This window comes from Podarcis bocagei (assembly GCF_964188305.1).
Source record: "Podarcis bocagei genome assembly, chromosome: 1".
NCBI lineage: Eukaryota > Metazoa > Chordata > Lepidosauria > Squamata > Lacertidae > Podarcis > Podarcis bocagei.
Window position 1 is genome coordinate 64,951,564 of NC_138125.1, and position 24,534 is coordinate 64,976,097.

General features: G+C 40.4%; 1 protein-coding gene across 1 annotated transcript in view; it reads right to left on the minus strand.

Annotated features, from left to right (window-relative positions):
• Positions 1-24,534, minus strand: part of LGR4 (leucine rich repeat containing G protein-coupled receptor 4) — an 83,924-nt gene that overhangs the window by 26,626 nt on the left and 32,764 nt on the right. The window contains exons 2-4 of the mRNA XM_081164134.1: positions 18,516-18,587; positions 1,014-1,085; positions 11-82 (exon numbers count right to left, since the gene is read on the minus strand). Coding sequence (XP_081020260.1) covers positions 11-82; positions 1,014-1,085; positions 18,516-18,587 — 216 coding nt within the window. The remainder of the gene's footprint in view (positions 1-10; positions 83-1,013; positions 1,086-18,515; positions 18,588-24,534) is intronic.

The following is a 24,534-nucleotide window of genomic DNA, read 5'->3' on the forward strand; positions in this document are numbered from 1 at the left end:
GGAAACTTACAAGGACTGTAGTCCGCTGAGTCCCCTGATGGCCTCATTGGGAACGGTTTTCAACTGATTGTTCTGCAGAGTGCTGTAAAAAGAAAAGGTGGGGGGGGTAAGAACATGAACAGGATAAACAGATTGGACAAGTCTCTCAACTGACATTCACAAATTCAGTACAGTTTGTTCCCAATGTACTACTTGTCTATGTTCCCTCCCCTCATGCTGGAATTCTGAACTAAATGACAGTTCAATATAGCCTGAACCCTGTGCCTAGTGAGGGGAAAAAATCCATATTCTCTTGAGATCATACAAGGGAGATAGACGAGAGAGACGAGGTCCAGTAAGCCACCAAAAAATGACTTCAGAAACACATCCTTTAGCCTACTGATTAGTGTTTCTTCACCTCAAAACATCTACGCCTGGAGTATAATCAGAAGCTCTGAGACATGCAAACAGGATTCCCTGTCACACGTTAAATTCCGAGGATTCATTCATGGTGAACAATTGAGACAAAACCTATGGAGGCTGACCTATGCAAAAAGGACTTGGTGTATGAAGTCTCTACACAATTGTAGTGATGTTCAGCTTGCCATTACAGTCGTGGTGCTGGGACTTGAAATTTTGGTTAAAAGGAAAAGATAGCAACTTCATTGCAAGCTGCTTTACCCAAACAACTTCATACAGGGCAGCTCCCACGTAGTTCTAATTCAAGCTAACACCATAGTGCTCTATGCATGTCTGCATGGCCCTCAGAACCACACACTGACCCCCAATTAAATGAAGCAATAAACATTTAAACAAAGTTGCAACCAGCCACCCACAGTTTAATCCTCCACTGGAAATGTTTAAAAAGTGACCAGGCAATAGAACTTTTCCTGTTACTGCCTCTGCACTGTCCAAAAAATAATAATATCCTAGAACAAAATACACAATTCCGCTCATTCCGTCAGTGAATATGCTGACTGGACAAGAAAGAAGTAAAGAATTACCCCATGAAGCTCTGAAATTTGATTACTTACAGAACTTTGAGCTCCTTCAACCCAGACAAGGCCTTCGGATGAATAAAAGCGAGGTCATTGCCAGCCAGCCGTCTGGAAAAGATTGCAGTAATAATAATAGGCTACAAAAATACAGCATATTTCTAAGTGTCTAATGCATTAAATCATCAGGACATCAAAACATTCATCAAGCAACCGGCGTGCTCTGCATTCGATTGTACCACATTTCCATTCACTAGCACTCACTCAACTCGTGTGTTTTTAAGTAACCATCGTGCGTGGAGTTCTCAGAGTCTGTGTTTATAAGTAACATTTAAACTACAAGTGTCAAGCCACAACTACCACATTATGAATTGTAGCCTACTACCACATTTCTCTTCCACTCTAGATAACGCAGCCTTCAATTATTGGGGCCAAGGATCCACTCTTAAAAGAGTTTTGAGCAGTAGGATAAAGGTGTCCAGCCAAGTTACTCATGTCAATTCTGCGTGGAGGTGGGAAATTTTGTGCCAAACAGGTGCTGCCTCTTAAAAAAAAAATGAAGGCGACTCTGCAAAAGTTAGATGTGTCAGTCTAATTGTAACAGAAAATTTCAAATCCCTTACTGCAATCTGTTTGTCTTTTTTCTTCATGTTTAGAAGCAACTGCTCTCTCCATACACAGCTCTCTCTGTTTATTTGAAGATTATGGGTTTTTTAAATCCCCGTTCTATAGACCAGCAAATTCTAAACTTCGTAAATATCTACTATAGATCTAGATACTGTTTTAACCATTAAACAAACCAAAGTTCCTCAAGTCTGGACCTCACAATGAACTGTTGTTAGTTGAAAGCCCAAAGTGGATCTCCTCCTGACAGGCATAACCAAGAAGGAGCCAAAGGTTCAGTGCAACTAGTATGTGAAAACCTTGGTTTTCCATTCTTTCTGAAAAGAGCTATTGTACATGTATGTATGTGTATTTATGCACAAGAAGACAAAAGGACTCTCCACCACACCCAAGTAACCATCACAGAAACAGCTTTGAGATGGAGTTATCCCATTTATCTTTCATGTGTTCTCTTCAAACATTTATTTAGTAGTAAGTCTGTTGTTATATGGTCCAATTCCTGTCAACTGCTGATGCTTGTAACACTAGATGTTTTATTTAGGAAAGCGATAAGAAAATGCCAAACACCTGGTTATTCCTGGCTGCCAACACGAACAACAGATCATTTTCAGCCAAATTGGTTGCTTCCTTGTTTGCTTTAATGCATCGGCTAAGATCTGAAGATGCTAGTGCAGATTAAATAATGCCACCAAGAAAAATACAATAGGGATGTTTGTACAAAATAAGTCTTATTGCACTTAGAAACTGAAAACGGTTTTTGTATATTATGTTCCATACCGGTTCCTTTTTTGTCTTTGTACGATGCCTATTGCATTTTTAGGCTGCTTTAACCTATAAACAGTGTGTAGAAAATTGTAGGTGCTTTTAAAGTGGTAAACCATCACAATCAATGCAAGTTAACTTAGTGATGACTAACTTGTCCCATTTATTTCAATTTGATTAATGCAGAGAGGGCTGGATGAATGTATACAGAAACTAGCCTACCGCACCAAGCTAGCATTTATTTTCATCACTTTATCCACCTTTTCCTCTGGTCCCCCTGACTACTGATATGCGGCCCCTGGAAATTGGCAGAGAAAAATGCAACCCTGAAGCTGAGATAGATTCCTCACCCTTGCCATTTAATTAATAAATCTGGTTAAACCATAAAGGTTGTTTTTCAATACATTTGCTTTAACTTTTCTTTTTAGTTGTTCTTATTATACTGCATACATTGCCTTGATACATGTGGGTGCAACCAACAGGGCAGAGCATACACTGAGCTAGTGATAGCGGCAGTCATTGCTAAATCTCTAGATCAGAGCTTTCCAAACTGTGTGTCACGACATGTTAGTGTGTGAGTTGCAGTGTGTAGGTGTGTTGTGTGAATGCTCCCCTGCATTCCTCCTGGGACTGGAAAGAGGTTAGTTTAACCTCCGGTTTGCCAGTAAAACTGAATTAAAGTAAAGGTAAAGGTAAAGGTACCCCTGCCCAAAACTGAATTACTGTGTCATGAAATGATGCGTGTCTAAAAAGTGTGTCACCAACAGGAAAAATTTGGAAAGCTCTGTTCTAGATGTTTAGTCTTCTGGATATCTGAGAAGTGGATGCTGGAGTCTATGAATTTGAAGTGTATATTTTTCCAGTCAGAGGGGTACTTGCTTTATTAATTAATTTGGAATATAAAGTTTGTGATACTTTAGAATACTGACTTTTAGCTTAGATATGTGTTTTCTTGCAGAAAAGTTGTAACAAGCATGAAAACACAGATGGTGCACATGTCAATCAGGATGGAACAGGCTCACACATCATAAACCCTGTGAATGGTTCCAATCCACTGGATTTCTGGGGAGAAAAGGCCTGTCAACTGTGCGGATGGGGGTGTTTCTCCTTCTTTCCTTTGATCGGGGATAACCAATGTGGTGTCCTCCTGGTGTTGTTGGACTACAACTCCCAGCACCCCTGGCGACTGCCCATGTTTGCTGGAACGGCTGTGAGTTACACTTCTAAAGATCTCAGAAGGCTGCTCCACAGTAATTTGGAGCAGAACTTTTTATGTGGCGGTCCCTGTACTGTGGGAAAGCATTCCTGTCAAGATATGACAGGTGCCCACATCCTGCATTTTCTGGAAACAATTTAAGGCATTTTTGTCCCAACAAGCTTTGTGAGCTGGATAAATAGGTATCTGCTATACGCGTCTATTTTGTATTGTTTTAAAGTTTATCTGTGTTGTCTTTAACTATTTTAAAAGTTGCTTTTATTTTATTTTGTACATCGCCTTGAGATGGGTGTGGAAAGCAATTAAAAGCAATTCCAAGTACTGTATTTTTTGCTCTATAAGACTCGTTTTTTCCCTCCTAAAAAGTAAGGGGAAATGTGTGTGCGTCTTATGGAGCAAATGCAGGCTGCGCAGCTATCCCAGAAGCCAGAACAGCAAGAAGAATTGCTGCTTTCACTGCACAGTGATCCCTCTTGCTGTTCTGGCTTCCGAGATTCAGAATATTTTTTTTCTTGTTTTCCTCCTCCAAAAACTAGGTGCGTCTTGTGGTCTGGTGCGTCTTATAGAGCGAAAAATACGGTAATTCCTTTACACTGGAACCTTGGGTTACAAACACTTTGGGTTACAGACTCCGCTAACCTGGAAGTAGTACCTCAGGTTAAGAACTTTGCTTCAGGATGATAACAGAAATCACATAGTGGTGGCACAGCAGCAGCGGGAGGCCCCATTAGCTAAAGTGGTACCTCAGGTTAAAAACAATTTCAGGTTAAGAATGGACCTGCGGAACGAATTAAGTTTGTAACCAGAGGTACCACTATATTCGTCTTTTACCATGCACCATAGCTGGGTCCACACTTGAGATGAACAGACTACATGAAGCATATGCATAAGTCAAGCAAGTATATTATAACATAGCAAACTTGTTTGTAATACAATACTATTACGAGGAAAGATGTGAAATGATGCTTGGGTAGTTATTTACTTTATGATATAACAGTTACTCTGAAGATAAGGCTGCTTACTTGCTCTAATTCTTTTTCCTAATCTAAACCAACAGGCATTTGCTCTTTTCCTTCTCCTTAACTCACAGGCTGCACAGACAACTTCACCTTAAGTCTTCATTTTGTCAGGATTCTCTTCACCCCAATTAATTTACATGCTTCATCTAGGTTCTATTTGAAGTTTTGTTTCTGATCAGGGACTCATTAATTTTGTGAAGACAACCACCACCAACTGACAATCCGGATTCAGCTGCCTTGGAAAACTGCAGGTAAACTTGGTTGTCTTTGCACCTTCCTGTTGAACAGCTGCCTGGTGCCAGAATACTCTCTCAGATCTCAGAAGCACACTTGCTACCTTTTCAGCCCCCAGCTGCAGACTCTTCTGAGCAGGGGCAGCCCATCTAGTTTCGCCACCGAAGGTGAAACAGCAGTGGCGGTGGGCAGATGCCCATGGAGGTGCTCCTTGGATTCTGCTGCCTACGGTGGCTGCCTCAGTCTGCCTCATGAATGGGCCGGCCCTGCTCATGTGCCTTGACAACGCTGACCACACTGTTCAGAGTGCTGTGACTGCCGTATTATTCCATTCCCTTAGAACCATCTAATCTTAAGGAATTTCAGCATCTCACTGGACTCTATTGGAAGACCAATGAGTTTAAATAGGAAGTCCCAATAAGGGACCTATGACAGATTGCTCTTTTTGGATTCTACTGATCCATACAAAAACTGAATTCTACTGAAAATGTCATAATAGTGGAAGTTGTACAGTTACTTCTTTAATAAATGTGTCAGCCTAGCTGCTTCCTGGAAGATGGCCAACTGAAGAACCCCCTATACACTGTAAATCACAGGCTTAGGTTAGAAGTAAACTGCCTGCCACACACACCAAACACTTTAAATAAAACATTTTCACATTTGAAATTCTCTCAGTGTTACAGTTTCCCTACAGAGGCACACTGCCTCTGATACTAAAGCCATCATGGCTAGAAATCATCATCAGAAAGGTTATGGTTATTTTGCACATTCTGTGGCACAAATTCTACATTTCAGGGAATTTTAAAGGCTTTCTGCCCTCAGGTCCCACTTGAAAGGACAGAAAGTTACTGAGGCCCAGTATTCACAAAAGGGTGGTGTAAGGATGGAGCCAGACACAAAATGGAAAGCAATTAATGTCATCATTTTAACCCCTCCTTAAAAAATGGCTGAATTCTACACCACAATTATTTCCTTGTGGTAAGGAGTGCCATAGTTCCTTAAGTTAAGTACAGACTTTGGCTCTCTGAGTGAGACTCAGCCTCCCCATTTTAGGCAGAATTTGCCACGTCCAGAGAGTCTAAGCAGAAGTAGAGAAGACTTTTTATTTCATATTCCCCTCTCCATGCTTCTTAGTTCTCACCTGTCATCTCTTATCTCCTACTGTATTTATTTGCACAGTGCCTAGATAAACACAAGAGGCAGTAATAGTCACCAACTTGGATGGCTTTAAAAGAGGACTAGACAAATGGAGATAGAGGCCCTGCTCCAACACCTTTGTAGCTTAGCTTAGTAGCACCAAGGTCCTGTCCTATTCCTCGTTCCCTCTGCTGCCGCCATCCACTCATGTGTTACTGAGGGCAATGGGCACAGGACTCCCACTGCCTTACACTGGTCTCCTTGGAAGTAGGGAAACAGCCAGCTAAATTCAAAGTCTCCTGCTTAGCAACTTCAACCCATCTCCTCTCCTTCCTCTCCCAGGCATCTCAACAACTAAGATGCTCTAGCAGTCTAAGCCACATGGGAGGACAACTAGCCCATGAGTGTGTTCAGAAAACAGTACAGTGTATTCAAAAGAAATATATGTAATAAGGAAGAGGGGTAGAAATAGCAAGCTTCATTTGTTTCAGTATTATGACATGAGAGGGGAGGAAAGCAAACATATTTTTATCCACTTCCTCCACACCATGCCTGATTTTATAAACCTCTATCAAGCTCCCTTACGCGTTATTTTACAAAAAGGTTACTACATTTTATTCATTATGCTGACTGAATGAAAGAGTTGTCATACAAAGAAGCAATTTTAGCCTGCCTTCAAATAGCTGGCAGAATATGTAAACTGAATCCCTTACCTGCTCAGGTCTTTATTAACTGCTATAATGCTAGAACAGCAGACACCCTCTAAGCAAAGAAGTGCAGCCTGATCCTATACTTGTGTACTTGGGAATTAAATATCCCTGTGCTTAGCAGGGATTACTCCCAGGTGAGTGTGTATAGCATTATAACCTTATATTCTCTGCTGATTGGTTAGAATTCATATGAATAAAACCCTCTTACTTTTCCCCATATGATTTTTATTTTATTTTTGTAATTTGGTGTGCATGATATTTTATTGGACATTCACTTCTGCATGTCTTAGGCATTCAACACTCAAACTAAGCACATCTGCCTTGTCTGGCTGATGATATCTATTAAGATATTAGTGCGTTGAATTACACTAATCATCACTGTAAAATTGCATTACCACTACTTCCAGCATTTTAGAAAGAACTCAATGATCAAGCCCCCCCATCTTAAAAATGTTCGTAATTCAACATACAAATAAACCTATTTGCCATCATTTTCTGGAAAATTAATTGGCACAAGTTGTTTTAATATTTGAATATGGAAACCACAACACATGAATCAAAACTGTCGCACACCACCATAACGAAGTAGATTTTGGCTAAAGTGTTGATATGGAACACTAACTGCATAAAATTAGAGTTTAAATGTATTTCTATTTAACAAAAGTTATTTTTATTATATTAATATATTATTACAATGTATTCCTAAGGGGCTACAGACATTATTGCCAGAATAAAAAAGAACAAAGAATGCCAAATTCTGCACTCCAAATAGCATTGGGGGAGGAAGTAAATACCAGTATGGTTTTCTTAATTTGCATAATTATACAGAAGTAGGAGCAACTATATAGTTGAAGCAGCACTCTTTTCAGTCTTTAATTTGGGTTTTTCAAAACAGTAGTCTTCCATGCGATATAGCAAGCCAATTCTGAAACTGGGAGAACCTTCCAAAAGCAGCTTGTGATATAGCATGGTAGGCTGCTGTCTAAGTGAGAAAAAAGTAAAACATTCTACTATGCATTCCCTTGGACACACCTCAAATAATTCATTGGATACTATCTATAAATACCAAGGAATAACTATGTAATATCAATCACCAGAATAAGATAGTTCTGCTATCCATCTGAATAATATCATCAACTAAACCAAGGAAAGACTACCTAAACACACACACACGAGAGAGAGAGAGAGAGAGAGAGAGAGAGAGAGAGAGAGAACATGAACGACAGTAGTGATTATAAAAAATGTGATTTCTTTCTCCTCTTACTTGCCGAAAAAGTTTCAATGTGAACATGATGACCAGAGACAACTACTGGTAGCAGTACAAAACTGATTTCCCCTGCTAAGGGAAAGACAACTTTTTCCTGAAGCAGATCAACCAACATATTCACACCAAGCAGAAGACACATTTCATATTACACAATGTTACAAAGCATAACTTTGGTTGCACCATGTATATTCTCATCACTGTTGACTACCTAAACTCTTGCTAGGGTTGAGGACAGCAAGTAGAGTTTCATTTTATTCCTTACTTGTACTCCTTTATGTATTTATTCTTACTCTGTTGATTTCCTCCTGGGCCTCTACCAAAGATATTGACAGGTGTGCTCCAGAACTATGTGCCTCTCTCTAGTGAGTCAGTCAACTGCCTTAACCCAAGCTTGCAAGAACCTGTGTGACATCAGAAGGTCCAATACAACCTCAAGATGTCTTATGGCTAGACATTTCTGATAAGACAGGGCTTGGAAATCTGGAGTATACAGTTGATTCTGCCTAAGGAAACAGAATATGAACTGAGGCCCACAGCACTCCAACACATCACACCCCTTGCCTGATGAAAGCTACCAAGTAAAGCCAAAGTTCAGAAGGAAGGGTAACCTTCACATTAACAAGCCTGTTTTTTATAAGTAGGGTTGTTTCAACTGTGGGAAGCATTTATACCTTCTACCTCCATTTCCAGTCAAAAGAGAAAAGAGCAGTTAGAATGACATCCACAAGACAAGCCAAACTTCCAAGCTCAGAAATACAACATGACTTCTTTTTTTTGTATGCTAGTCTATTTGCTTGTTTCTTCTGATCAGTTAGACACACACACAAGTGTCCTATTTACTCAACTGATTTGCAGTGCAGAACAATTCAAAACTGCTTCGTTCACAGCAGAAAATGAAAATGCCACACACAGGTGATATGTCTTTAGAGTCACACAAAGGGCTCCGTGCTTCATTTCCTTCTATTTCAACAGATTACCAACCTCCTGAGAGTCCATTTCTCTGCACCGGATAACATGGTGACCTCTTACTAGAACATATGGATGAAATGGCCCTCCTCCATAGCTATTATAAGCGCCCATGAGCTCTGCAGCTGTACAAATATCATGCCTGAAGTTCAAGGAAAGTTTGAAAACCACATTTACTACAGCTGACATTTAAGTAGATTGACTGTACATTTTTCCCATAGAGAAACAATTAATATTTTCTACCCGAAAGTAGAATGGCTGACCAATCTCCTCAAAGATTAAACGAAAGATTAAAGGGATAGTCTTGGCACTTTATTGACTTAGGCTATTTATAGGCCTATAGCAAAAGGTGCTCTGGGTGGCTTGCTTGACAACCATATTAGTGAAGCTCCAGCAGCAGAAGCAGAACCACTTCGTGACTTTTCTGACAGTTAGCAAAGCTCAAGTTCAGGGCAAATCTGCTCAACGATGTGAAACAAGCAGAAGACGCATGCGAACTGAAAAAAGCATAATTGTGAATGGCTCAACACAAACCAAATATTATGACAACATGCTAAGAAGTGTTGAAATTGAGGCAAACCTAGATTGTTGAGCTAAAACCTACATAACTTGAACTATTCATAAGCCCATATGCTCTGAAAGGTCCACTGGAAAAAATGAATTTATGTTCATTGCAACACATAAAAAGTGGTTATGAAATCAGTCTTAAGCAAGTTAACTAAAAACCTTAATGCTGATAGCGGAGACAAAGAGTGGAATTCAACATCCCATGGTGAACATCACATTAACACAAGCACTGTAGCTTCCAGATGGAACACTCCCTCTCTTCTCCCCTGCACAGTTCTGGAGGTTCTCCTGTGTTCCCCAAGACAATGTCAGGGGGGGGGCAAGGTAGGGGTACAGCCAAGGGGTGCAGCTGCCCCCTAAATCAATTTTAAAAACACAAATCTGAGGTTCTGTCCCTCTCCTAGCAAAAATCCTGAGCAAGTTCCATTGTACAAGCACAAGTCCTCAGACACAAGTCCTCAGGGTGTGCACTGATTGGGACTGCCACACAGCCAGGATTCAGCAGCTGGAAACAGTGTCTGGGCAGAAATCACTAGAATGCCCAGGAAAATCCAGATGTATGGCAACCCATGTCTGAAGTGTAGATTTTGGTGAATTTTCTTAAAAATAGCTCAAAAACTTCCTTTTTCTTTTTCTTTTCTTTTTTTTGAGATTTTGCAAAAAAGAAAGCGCACAACAACTTCGGGCCAAACTGAAAAAAGCTCAGTAACTTCCAAAACACAGTAGCATAAAAATAAAGCAAGAAACAAGGCAAACACAATACTGTTCAACATCAACACATAATATTTTTTTTAAAAAAAACAACTAATGAGAAGAGAGTGCTAAATACAAGCCTAGTGTCAGCTGGCATAACCCCTCTGGGAAGGCACATTCCACCCATGAGGCATCAACACAATTCTAGGGAGTAGCTTCTCATACAGTTTCAACCACAAAGGGGTTGGAGAGTCATTTTTTAAAAAGAGATAGGCATAAAGAGGTCTGGTTCAGACATAACTCTAAACCAAAGCTCGGTATTATGGAAACAACAATCACAGGTAGCAAGTAGGTACACACACCCCTACTGGTTTTTGTGAGCTGCTCTGTGCTTTTAGCTAAATGAATTTAGGACTGAGGGACACAGGTTTCCTGTTAATTTATTCCACAAATCTGTATTATTTTTTCAAATAAAACATCCAATAAAAAAAAAATTAAGGGGGAAGATAGGACATGAAGACTTAAATCACATTGGAACCTAATATAGCCAATATTTGAGTGTTGTTAATGGGACATGGTGCTTTGGATGTGATGCTGTCATTTACTGTGCTAGCCTGTGAGTTACACAGAACTCAAAATCTTGGCAGCATAAATTATTTTATATGAAAAAGAAGGAATCTTGGAGCAAGACTGCATCACAGAAGCTGACCTGCCAGTTACACCACCACCCTATCTTTTGTATTTATTTATTTTAAAATTTTCCTCACCTCTTACACAGTTTGTATAGCATCTTACCTAAATAAGTAGTTCTGGAGAACTCAAAAGCTTGCAACACTTATGTGGCATAATAAAGGTACTGTCCAACTGGATTTCAGGGTGTTTTCCAATGGACCAACAAAGCTACATTTCTTTTTAAAATACCTATTTTTAGTGAAACACAGCAACCTGTGCAGAAATATAAATTCCTTTGTAAGGAAGGCTGGTAAATTGGAGGCAAATACTCAAGAGAATTTTATTTTTTGTATCACATGCAGGGCTGTTGCATATTCATATTAAGGTACGTAGGTACCACTGTGGTCTAAACCGCTGAGCCTCTTGGGCTTGCTGATTGGAAGGTTGTCAGTTCAAATCAGTGCAGTGGTGCTGACCTGCTGCTGCTGTGTCCCAGCTTCTGCCAATCTAGCAGTTTGAAAGCATACCAGTGCAAGTAGATAAATAGGTACAGCTGTGGCAGGAAGGTAAATGGCATTTCTGTACGCTCTGGCACTTGTCACGGTCCTCCGTGCACTAGTAGTGGTTTAGTCATGCTGGCCACATGACCCAGAAAGCTGTCTGTGGACAAACGCTGGCTCCCTCAGCCTGAAAAGTGAGATGAGCGCCGCATACCACAGTCATATTTGACTGAACTATACCCTTCTTTTACCTTTATATTCATATTATGTTTGTTTAAAGAGCACACCTCATTAAATGACCTGGCAAAGCCCTTGGTGATCAGCTGTTCTTTATAGACTGATCAATTCCATTTCAGTCATTTGCAAATTACTGTATTTTTCGCTCTATAACACGCACCCGACCATAACACGCACATAGTTTTTAGAGGAGGAAAACAAGAAAAAAAAATATTCTAAACGAAACAGTGGATGTATGATTTTTGTGGGTCATGCTGTGGCCACAGACATGTGATCTGACAGTGAGTTTGGAGTAGCCCAATGCAAAAATCCTGAGGATCCATGTGGATCCATGCTTTGTAACCACGTTTTTGCACCACTGCGGCCCCAGGCAATAGTGGGTGCATGATTTTTTTGGTGCAAGGTGTAGCCATGGACATGCTATGTGATCTGATGCAAAAATCCTAAGGATCCATGTGGATCTGTGCTTTGTAACCACGTTTTAAGTAGGGAGGGAAGGAAAAGCACTCAAGGGAGAGCATGCGTGGGGTGGGTGGAGAAGGATGCTGCTAATAATGAAGAGGGGTATAAGGGGAGAAGGCTCCTCTCCTCTCCGCTTTGCTCCTTTAAAGCAAGCAGGCTCTGCTTTTCTCCCTCCTCCCCGCTCACCCCCAGCTTAGCAAACTGAAAAACTTTGCTGCTATTTAGCGAGCTGAGTGGGGAGGAGAGAGGGACAGAGAGCCTGCTTGCTTTAAAGGAGCAAAGCGGGAGAGGAGAGGAGCCGCTTACATGAGTGTCCGGTTGGAACCAACCGGACACTCATGTAAGCGGCTCCTCTCCTCTCCCGCTTTGCTCCTTTAAAGAAGCAGGCTCTCTGTCCCTCTCTCCTCCCCACTCAGTGGCTCTTCTCCCGCTTTGCTGTTTCAAAGCGAGCCATGGAGGAGGGAAGGAAGCGGAACCATGGATCCTCTGCTCATGACTGCAGCAGATCCCCCCCCCCACTCGTAGGCATTCCCTCCATAACACGCACAGACATTTCCCCTTACTTTCTAGGAGGAAAAAAATGAGTGTTATGGTGCAAAAAATACGGTACTTTCACACAAGTATCTGTTATAGAGAAAGACAAGAAAATTTCGACTATATTCCTAAGTACTGTAAGATTCCTATGGAGATGGCGTAGAAAATTAAAAGTTGTTAAGTGCAAAACAGAGCAGTGAATAATACAAATCCATGTCCTGCTTTTCATCTGTGTATAAACTGAGACACTCATATTTATGGCTGCCCTTGTGATAATTAGAAGTCACCATCATGTAAACAGCAAACTTTGCAAAAGGCCATGGGGGAGGAGGGGAGATTAAACAAGCTAATTATAGTAACCTGGCATGGAGAGGCCAAAATGAACCATAGAAAACAAAGACATATATATTAGAATGTGAAGCATGCCTGCTTTAGTTTGTGGCATACTAAAAGGCTCCTGTGTGACCCAACAGAAGCAAAATAATGCTTACCAAGTCAGGTAGCATGAAACACCTGGACACAGTTTAATATAGATCCCTTCTGTCTCATCTATCTTAATTCAGCTTTGGACATTAATTTTCTTTTTGGATGTTGGGTTTTTTAAATGAATGTGCATAACTTAAAATTGCCCTTTCTAATGAAGGTGCCAGTCCCCCACCCTTTTGTTTCTCCCCCCTTTTTAAAAAAAAAACTTCTCCTCCTGCCTAGTTAAGAAATCCCTTTCTTGTAACAGACTCCAATCTCCTTCAGTGGAAAGTGAAGCAGGTAGGAATTTCATCTTAATTACCAATACAGTGGTACCTCAGGTTAAGTACTTAATATATATACCAATAGCCAAACTCATTCTCCATGTACAGTGGTACCTCTGGTTACAAACCTAATTCATTCCGGAGGTCTGTTCTTAACCTGAAACTGTTCTTAACCTGAAGCACCACTTTAGCTAATGGGGCCTCCTGCTGCCGCCAGAGCACAATTTCTGTACTCATCCTGAAGCAAAGTTCTTAACCCAAGGTACTTTCTGGGTTAGTGGAGTCTGTAACCTGAAGCGTGTGTAACCTGAAGCGTATGTAACCCGAGGTGTACACACCTGAGAGGATTTTTTTTATTTTTATGTATGATTTTCAATTTTATACACTTCAATAATTTTACAATCATTTTAACATTTCTAAACTTGACTTCATTCCCCTTTTCTGCAGTTCCTTGAATTTATTTTTTACATTTTCTGCATGTTCCAAATTAACTTAATCATTTATTTATCTACCACCTGAAAGGTCTTAGCAGCCTTCTCCTGCAAACTCACACACTTCATTTTCTTCCTTCTGTTTAGGATACTGAGTCCTCTGCCCCATCAACTCACTTCTCCTATAACTCATTTTTAAAGTAAGCAGTTTAGAGATGAGCTTTCTGTGTGCCATCTCTCTCCAGCTTTGACTGAAGCTGGTCAGGATCAGGCTCCATGATCCATTTTTACCAATGGAGAACAATCCCCAGTTGGTAAGCAGCAGGGTGTAATGGAGCTGCCACCGTCAGCACCACCACCCTGTAATTCATGCAGGTCAAGACAGAGGCAGGCAAAAGCCTGCTCTGAGCTATACCTGTCTAAGAGTTGGCATCACAATGGGGCTGGCTCAGGGTCCATTGGATTGCAGATCAGATAATCCCTTCCCCTAGAACACCCAATGTGTGGGCTTTCTGCAGACTTCCCACCAGTAATACAGTGGTGCCCCGCAAGACGAATGCCTCGCAAGACGAAAAACTCGCTAGACGAAAGGGTTTTGCGGTTTTTGAGCTGCTTCGCAAGACGAATTTCCCTATGGGCTTGCTTCGCAAGACGAAAACGTCTTGCGAGTTTGTTCGCTTTTTTCTTAAAGCCGCTTGAAGAGGCGCAGTTGCGACGGACCGTGCTTCGCAAGACGAAAAACATCGCAAGACGAAAAGACTCGCAGAACGAATTAATTTCGTCTTGCGAGGCACCACTGTACTTCTGTCCACTTTCAGTGGTAGAACAGAGATGTCTGTGCTGGTGTCACTCAGCAGAGGAGGCTGGTGAATCTGTTCCAAGTTGGGTGAAAGGAAACCACTATACCACCCTAGCATGTAGGATTGGGTTTTTGGATTGCATCCCAAGTCTATTAACTGGGGGGGGGGAGCACTGGCTTACATTCCTTTTATGAAAGTGTTCTCTACTTATTTTTAACACCATCAGGGAACTGAAAGGCCTAGAGCCTTTTCAATTCAGTTGTAGTAAGATTTGCAATGCCCAGTAGCATTTGTTTTCATGCATTTTGTTTTGTAAATGAGACTTAAATTTATCCAGCAGTGTAAGCAAATGCCCTAAAATGACCATGCAGCCATTCCAATGTATCATAGGAGGACTGGATGTTGCAACTCAACAAATTGTAACTCTTTGTCGTAATAAATGCATCCTATTTTCATTACTGCGGGAGGCAGTGGAAGACAGGAGTGCCTGGCGTGCTCTGGTCCATGGGGTCATGAAGTGTCAGACACGACTAAACAACAAAATTTTCACTACAGCTAGCAGAGGGTGTTTCAGGTTTGCCTGCTAATCCAAGTCAGAAAAATAGAGCACACTGCATCAAAAAAAGGTCAACAAAATTTGTAGTTGAAGTATGTCTGCTATTTTGTGCTGCTTTCCTTGAGGCTCTTGTTCGTGGGTGGAACCTTTTTGTATCAGAGAGTTTGGACGAAGTAGGCTGGTGAGTTTTTTAGTTTCTGTGCTTCTGGGGATTTCAGATTCTTCCCTCCTAATTCCCACACTGGAGAAATACTACTCACTGGGAAGAAAATAGCTGTTGTCACAGAAGACTTAAGAGGACCAGTGAAGAAGTCTGCTAAGAACTTCCTTGCTTTTTTTCTAAGAAGTAGAAAATATTAGCAGGAAATTCCTGACTCCACCCAGACCCAATTAAGTGCAATGCCACCCACTGACTATTTACACATCTCCCCCACCACTCCTAAAAAAAACCCCAAATAAAAATGCAGCAACAACACTTAAAGAAATCAGCACTGTTGAAACATCTGGTAGTTGAAGCAATGGCATTGTGGAGCAAAAACAGGAATGGGGAGCACAGAACTTTTTTTTCTGAGGAGAAATTATGACATGTGTCAAAGCACTAGGGTAACTAACTAACAGACACTCCTTGATCTGGCAAGTGACTGAGGTGATAATGACACTTTCAAGTTTTGCTACTGAGACAGGTTAGCAAATAGGAAGTCAGAGAAGGAGGAAATAACCAAGCAGAGGCTAGACACTTCTTCCTTTGATGGGTCTTCATCATGCTAGCAGTTTAAATGGCAACATTTCTTTGAAATATTTTTTAAAGGCTAAAGGATGCATTTCAGCTTCCTGAAAACCTTTTGCTAAAGGTCACATTGTGTTTTACTAATTGAACCTGCAGTCAGAAGAAAGGATCGCCCAATGGAATAAGAGTTTGCACCTAGGAAACTATGCTTAAGACTGCAGTCATAGCAAGACAAACCATGAGCTGTAAACTCAAGGAACAAACCTTGGATACACCCATTGCTTGTTTGTAGCAAGACAAATCACAAGCCTGGATTTGGACAGCACACTAAGCCAGGGTCACTCTTATACCACTTTGACTGTCATGGCTTTCCCCAAAGAACCCTGGGAACCTATTAGGGTGCTGAGAGTTGTTAAGAGCCCTCATAGAACTATAATTCCTAGCCCCCTTAACAAACTACAGTTTACAATATTTTTGGTGGGAGCCATGAGTGCTACAGTAGTACAAGAGCGATTTAAATGTATGATGTGGCTATGACCCATGTATTAGCTCACAGCAGTACAACAAACAGAGAGGACTGCAGCAACCATTATCTCCTCTCCAGGAACCCACACGTTTGCGCTAAGCCGTAGTTTAGCTTCGCTTTATGTGTGAACCAGGTCACGGTGACATTATTCACACATTTGTATACTTGGATACAGAGTATGAGTATGTTTCTTTTCTCTTGTGTAGCTTTTCGAGCTTGATAATGTGCATGATGAAAAAGACACACCTTAAATTCTTTTCATTTTTGTAGCAAGGGAACAGAAATATGTTAAAATGTTGCAACAGAAAGGCAAGTAATAAATTAAATCAGGATTTCTCAGTCCCATAATAAAATGGAAAACTTTTCTATGCTTTTTCTTCTTCTTCTTCCTAAGCACTATCATTACAGTTTGCAATAAAGATACTTTGGGTATTGTGCAATGGAGTTCCAAGTATATAGTGGCTAAAGGTTCTGCCTTTCGGCTCCTCATCTCAAGACACACCCCAAGTTTACAGAAGTTACATAAAGACTGAAACACCCACATAGTTTGGTTTTATTGCTTTGTACTTATAGGCAGAGTTGGGGGTGGGGAGAGATGAATGCAAATCATTCAAAGAGTTGCTTATTTATTTTAAACATATAGAAACACCTGAGGAGATGGACACCAACATACTATACAGCAAATATTTATATAGAAATATTTATATATAAAATAAAACAGGCAACACAGATTTCAATCTATTATATAAAGCACCTGGTATAACTTGCCTCCTTTAATATTAATAAATGTCTATTATTTATTAACTTAGCAATTATATAGTGCTGTTAGGATGTTTGAAGTGTTCTACATATTATTATTATTTTCCATGGTATGTTGCAACACTCTGCAAGGAGTATCATCTCCTCTATATTATGGGACAGGGACTAGGACTGAAGACAATGGCTTGTCTATGGCCACCCACCTTGCGAATCATTGCCAAAGCAATGTTTGCATCAAGGATCTCCCTGCTCACATTCTCACGTAGCCAATTACCACCCTTGTCCATTTTATTTTGAGGCTGTTTACAATTAAACAGTAGCAGCTACGACCAATATTTAAGATTTTTGCATTAAATGGCATTATTCTGAATCAAGTTGTAGTGCTATTAATATTCTATAAACTTGCATGCAACTGTTCTACTGGGTCATATTTGAGCAATCGTTTAAAACAGGGTAGGTAACCTTTGGACCTCCAGATGGAGAACTCAAGAAGTTGCTGGACTCCATCTCCCATCAGCCCCAGCCAGCAAGCCCAACAATGACTGAAGGGGCACAAGCTAACCACATCTGCCTGAAAAAGAATATAGGCACTACCCTAATCCCTGAGAGATTCCCAAGCTATTCGTTGAGGGTTTTGAACTTAAATTTGTCTTTAAAAAGAAAAAGAAAAAAGCACTCTCAGTATGCTTTGAGTGTGCTACACCACTGTTGAGGAATTATTAAAAAGGGAGCTGTATTTTAATGGAGTGAAAGAAGATACAATATGTCACAGGGTTTTCTACTTTAAGCATTTTTTTTCTTGCTACTTCATTGCCTGTTCTGTCCACGTTCATGTCCACGTTCTCAAACCCCTTCTCATTTATGTTCGGTTGGGGCCATGAGTGAAGAATACACTTTCACATGAAACATTTAAGGAAATGGGATGCATTTAATGAACACATCTGGTTGTTTCTCACAAAGTCTCACTTTCTCAACACTTCCCAACCTTTACACACCACACACACACACACACACACACACACAGAACTTGTTCCAACCTAGGCTGATGGGAACCACAGTAACTATAGCACATTTTATAAAAGCTATGCAATCAGTCTAGCATAGCTCCATTTAAAACAGTGGTAATTGCACAGTCCCTGTGTTATCTTTGGATAGCACTGTAATTAAGCCTATGTCATCACTGCAATCACAATTAAAATAATTACTATAAAAAAGGTTCCATGTAAATAGCATCCTGGCTTTGAAGCACATATAGGATTTTTTAAAACTACTAAGTACAATGCCTTCTTTGTTCCCAGTTGATTCACATATCACTATTTACTTTTACATGCATTTCTCAGGCAGCATTTACTCACTCCCCATGCCACAAAAGCAAGTCAGATTCAATACTCACAACTCTTCAAGGTAAGGAAAATTCTTGAATGCATCTTCTGGTAACCTTGTTATATTGTTCATACTGATATCCCTAGAAAAAACAGGAGAAGAAAAAGCATTGCTGTGTGAACAAAATGTGCCAATTAAGTAGCGTTTCTAGAACACAAATCGAATTAAGTCTACTGTGAGAATAAAAAGGTCACATGGGGAAAAGAAATGAAAGCTAAATGTTTCAAAACTTGATAGTGTGAAAATTGTTTCAAGAGAGAATCTAGTATATTACACAAAATCAATTTTTCCTATTAAATATTTAAACCTGTATTAAAGGTCATGCCTGTATTAAAATTCATGCTGCAGATATATATACCAATAGCCAAACTCATTCTCCATGTACAGTGGTACCTCTGGTTACGAACCTAATTCATTCCGGAGGTCTGTTCTTAACCTGAAACTATTCTTAACCTGAGGTACCACTTCAGCTAATGGGGCCTCCCGCTGCCACCGCGCCGCCAGAACACGATTTCTGTTGTCATCCTGAAGTAAAGTTCTTAACCCGAGGTACTACTTCCGGGTTAGCGGAGTCTGTAACCCAAAGTGTTTGTAACCCGAGGTACCACTGTACCAGTGTTTATAAAGATAAGACAGCAGCAGGAATGTATCAGCAGGTTTGGGGAAGCCCAAAAATACCAAACAGAACCACCTAATAAGAACTGAGCATGCTCAGTGGGCATGGAATATTGGGGAGGTGGGGGAAAACTGAGGGGTAACCGAATGGAGTATCCTGGAAAAGGGCATGGCATAGCTGACACAATGAAAAGGTGCTTTCATTTTTTTTCAAATGATATTTATTCAAAGTTTCATCAATACATATAAAAAAGCCCAACCCTAACCCAAAAAAGAAAACAGTAAAGAAAGAAATAAAAAACTTTTTTTAAAAAAACAAGTCTCAAATTACAATTTTCATTTGCTTACACCTCCCTTTTTGTATTCTAGTTTAATTCGTTATTTCAGCAAATTCTTTCAAACCTCAGCACTCAGCACACCCGTAACAGAAAACAAGCTGGTTCCCACTATCATATGGGAACAGGCTAGAGTCAGTGTGGTGTGGAAAGACAAGTGTGGTGTAGTGGTTCAAATGCTGGAGTAGGACCTGTGAGACCAGGGTTCAAATCCTCACTTAGCCAATAAGCTCACTGGATGACCTTGGGGCAGTCACCATTTCTTACAGATCACAGGTGGATTTGAGAGGGGAAAATACGAAGAGAACCATGTACCCAAGCTCCTCCGAGGAAAGGTAGATATAAACGTAGTATATAAATACATGGAGAAGACACTTGGAGCCCAAACATTTCACTCATCCTTGGGTAACTTGTTTGTATCTTCCTGCCAAGTGGCAAACATCATCAGATGCAGAAGTGGGGTAAAAATGTGTGGTTAAATGCATCCTTTACTTCTTAAATGGGTACCCAAGTTTTAAGCCTATATGGACTCTCTGCCCCTTCACAGAACTACAACACCCTTTGTATTCTTTGGGCAGTAGTCACAACAAGTGTGCACATAAACTCTATGCATTCTATTAAAGCTACTCTTGTACTACTAGCAGTAGTAAAAAAATAAAAAAATCAAATGTGACCACCCAGCATTCAAGCATACTGTCTGCTTGAGAGAGAGAAAAGCACAACTATCAATGAATGCATTCAGACCTGATAAAATAAAACCCCTCCGGCAAATGAGGCTTCTGGGACAGCTGACAAGAATAGCAGGAACATGCCTCAGCTCTACCACAGTCATACGTTCCTGCAAAACCTATAAAAAAAGTCCTCAAGGTAATAGTTTTAAGCAGATTTCAATTTCAGCCCATGAACAAATGCAGGCAAGTGCTTACATGATAGGTATGCTGAGCAATTTGTTTGTTTCCTCTTACAGCTTGCTGAAAGCACAACTCTGCAGAGTATTTTTCTTTATACAGAACCATTACCTGCTCTATCAGAGGTCTGGTTAGAGCAGCTGAAGTGGAGAAGACAAAGGAAAAAGGATGATGACCCAGAGCATTTCAAAAATATTTACTTTTGGGTGTGAAATGTTTCTCAAAAACCATGCACTTGCTTTGCTTCAATCTTAAAAGAGAGAACATGCTAAGTTTGGCTAGAATCAAATCCACTTAAAGTTATTTCTATTTTATTTTTTTAAATTCTTATCTACTCTCATCTGCTCACTTCTTAACCTATACCTCTATTGCACTTTCTCCTTTCACATTACTATGGTGGATGTGTATATTGTACAAGAGTTATTTATTCCCATGTTTTTATAGGGTGGTACAAAACAAAATTATTGTTGTGAAGAATGGAGTTTGAATTGGCCATGGCAGCGTCATCTTTACTACCAGAATTCAGTTTTCTTACTTTAGGACGGTTTTGTTTTAACAAGTTGTCACAGAAGCAGTGGTATTTATTATAAAATCCAAAGGAATAAACCATTTCCCCCCCCCCAAAATCTCTAGTTACATACACGGAATCAAATTATCTAGCTGCCTGGTTCAAACAAACACATACCATCTGCCATATTACTGCCAGTTTCATACTTTAGATATAAAGGTATTAAAGTTGCCTGATAGAATTTGACATATCAGCAAACAGAATAAGTTGTCTGGTGCTCATCAGCCAGAAGAGACATTTATTTTGGCTTTTGTAACACTATGTTTAGAGTGCATCTAGAGTTCCAAAGGAGTTTATTCAGAAAAGAATGGAGGATACTTTGCCAAATATTGCAAATAACTTCTGAACAGCAAACAAGAAAGTATCTGAAGTGGCAGGTTTGGCCCTGATTTTCAACAAATAAATGAGCAGCTGGAGAGCTCACTGGGTTTACAAATTGGATTGTTTGGGCTAACTTTGATTGGGACTGGCTGTACACCAAGATTCTAGCGTGGGTGCAGAACGAGAAAGGCAACCGAAAGAAACGACAGAGAAAGGAGAGAGGAGGAAGACACATTACCTTACTTGCCTTACCTATCCTTATAACGTTTGGGAATTTTATGTCACAGCCATAGAGCCAGAGTCATATTTTACTTTTGAAAATTTGGTACAAAAAGCACCAGAGCCTCAAAGGCAAAACACATGCAGGGCATCATCAGTTGTGAGGGATGCACAATTTTTATTGTAGGGATGCCTAACCTCATATAAAGCAGTGCCAAAATCCGCCCTGATCACCACAGTCTGCCTTGCACACATGACTTTTATACTTCTATTATAGGAGCTGCAATCCTCTGTAATGTTATATAAACTGATCCTTCCTCATGTCAGAATGACCAATTAATAAGCTTATAGCAACTTCATCGTTTACTTAATGGTCTCAGGCAACAACCAGTTTCAATCAATTTTTTTAAAAGGTGACCAGTTCCTTGACAAGCTGTACTCTTAGCATATTTACGACACACTTAACCCATTAAGTAAAGGTCCATGAGGGATAGCTCAGTTGGTAGAGCATGAGACTCTAAATCTCAGGATTGTGGGTTTGAGCCCCTGTGGGCAAAAGATTCCTGCATTGCAGGGGGTTGCACTGGACAATCCTTGTTGTCTCATTCACCTCTACAATTCTATGGTTCTAAGTGCAACTAAAGCCACAACTCAGCTCTTCCCTCCAAGTGCCATGAACACGCAATTTCACTCACCAGGCTGCATTGCTTCCTCAAGTAGATGGTTCCATAAACCCTTTGTAGTCTATGTCTAACTCACACAGGAGACTGGAATGCAGTCCCAGTTTGAGTGGAACAGAAACAGCTTGCTCACAGAAACAGTACAAAACTGCTTAGCAGAATAATTGTAAAAAGGCACTCTATAATTCCACAGAGCAGCAGAAAAAAGTCAAAATTTTAGTGTAATTGAGGGGAAGCAACATTTGAAAGTGAAATGGTGGAGCTAGTCCATTGGTAAATGGTTGGTGGGCCATACTCGCCATTGAGCAAGTAGTTTGAAATACCATTTTATCACATGGTTCAAGAAAAGCTACTTTGAAAGGATTGGTTTGTGAGATTTAAGGTTCAAATTAATAGGCGACAGTTCACACAACATTGAGTCATGGTAGCAGTTTTAATAGGAATACCTCAGAGGCACGAGAGAAGCTAATACTATTCACTGACCTGATTCTAGGTACCTTGCCTAATGAAATATTATTCACTCACTCATCTTATAAATCTATTCCCTTAAACACAGACCATAAAAAATCCTAACAATTTTAAATAAATTTCTTGATTGAACAAAATACATTGTTGGCAATAAAAAAGGTAATCAGGAGAGTCTTATCTTTTAAATTACTTGTTTCTTTTATTAAACCAAGTACAATTAACTATATAATCAACCACCTAGAGCAAATGTTAGAACACAGCCTCAAAATTAATTCAGGCTTCCATTAAAGGGTTCCCCAGGGCAACAGTAGAGAGAACAAGAAGCTCTTTTATCAGCATCTGAAAATGGCAGCTGCCTTACTGTGGGAATAAACTAGAATTGATGTGGATAGTAAAATATACAGAGGTTCAAGGCAAGCAACATCATGTGCCTAACATGCTGTTATTCATGTGATGGTCCAACATCAATGAGCCTGAATTGAAACAGAGGCACATCCTGGATCGACCAATGAACAAAATGTCTTCTGGGTTTCTGGGGGTTTTCCTGTTGTTATTCTGTCTCTCACAGCTACCATAAACCTACCATTAAAATTATGGACTGGTCATTTCTTCGTCAGAGGGCAGACGGGCAAATTTAGCAGGGATTCAAATACCCCCCCCCACTTGAGCTTACATCAGCCCTGAGGACCCTCTAGTATGGTTCTGAGGATATTCTGCCTTCTCTGTGCAATTTCAAGAAAGAAAGTGAAGCAGGCAGCAGCACCTCCATTTTGTAAGTGGGAGGTGGAGATATGTGTGAATCCTATCTTTGGTCTTGACAGCTAAAGCTGGAACTAACAGTATAGCTGACACTGGTTGGCCTGCCTTACTGCTGAAAGTGCCAGCTGTTACCTTCTGGCTTACACTGAACATGGGAGGGGAAAACTTATCCACAAGTGGGTTGGTGAATCTAATGACAACTGACACTTTGGAAGCAAAATGTCAGAGACACGTTTTCTTTCCAGGGTTCACAAACCAAATACTGGTAGCAACTGCCATCAAATGCAACAAGCACACCAGCAACTGTATCAGGTACAACTTGTTCACACCCTTTTGAGAAGTGCTGTTGCCTGACTTTCTCTAGCTTCACATCCTACATATTCCCCAACTACAAAGCAGTAGCTAGAGCAAGATTGGGTTCAAGTGGCAAATAATTCAAATTATCTTGGGATGGTATAAGGTGCAGCAGTGCTGATGCACCCACATCTCATACAACCAAACTCGACACAACTGAAGAACAACCGCAGGAACAGCTATCTTGATCCGACAAATTAAGAGTGCACTTTGGTGGACACTCCCTGAAACTATATGGTTTGGCAAATTATTTGCCTTGCTCCTGATTCTAGGAATGCTGGAAGACTACTTTCTTTTAAGTAATAAGAACTCACATCTTTCATCCAATAATTTTTGTGGGGGGTTTATCACTGTGTTGTTTAAGAATGCACAAAGGAAGGGGTGGGTAAACTTCAAGTTTAAGGGATCTACTTGTCTTTTCCCTAGAAAACCAAGGGTCCACCAGCTGTATCCAAGTGGCATAGGAAGGGGCTGGGTGGGTGTGTACTAAGAATTAAGGAACAGGACACCTCTTGTGTGTATCTCAGCCCGGGAATTTGTTCTCAGTTCCAGATGTGAGCTCACAGTCCTTTCGCACAAAAAAACCATTCTTCACTTCCTCTCAAGCTTGCTTAGTTTCAGCAGCCTTATGGGGACGGGGGTGGTGGTGGTTTGCTATCATTAAAGTAGGAGTCAGAAATCCTCAGTGATCTACTGCAAATCAGCCAGAGATCTACCACTATATCCTGACCTCTCTTTTGACTGCACTGAACATCCCACCAAGGAGACTGAAATTAAAGCCAGTCAACCACCCTGGGCAATC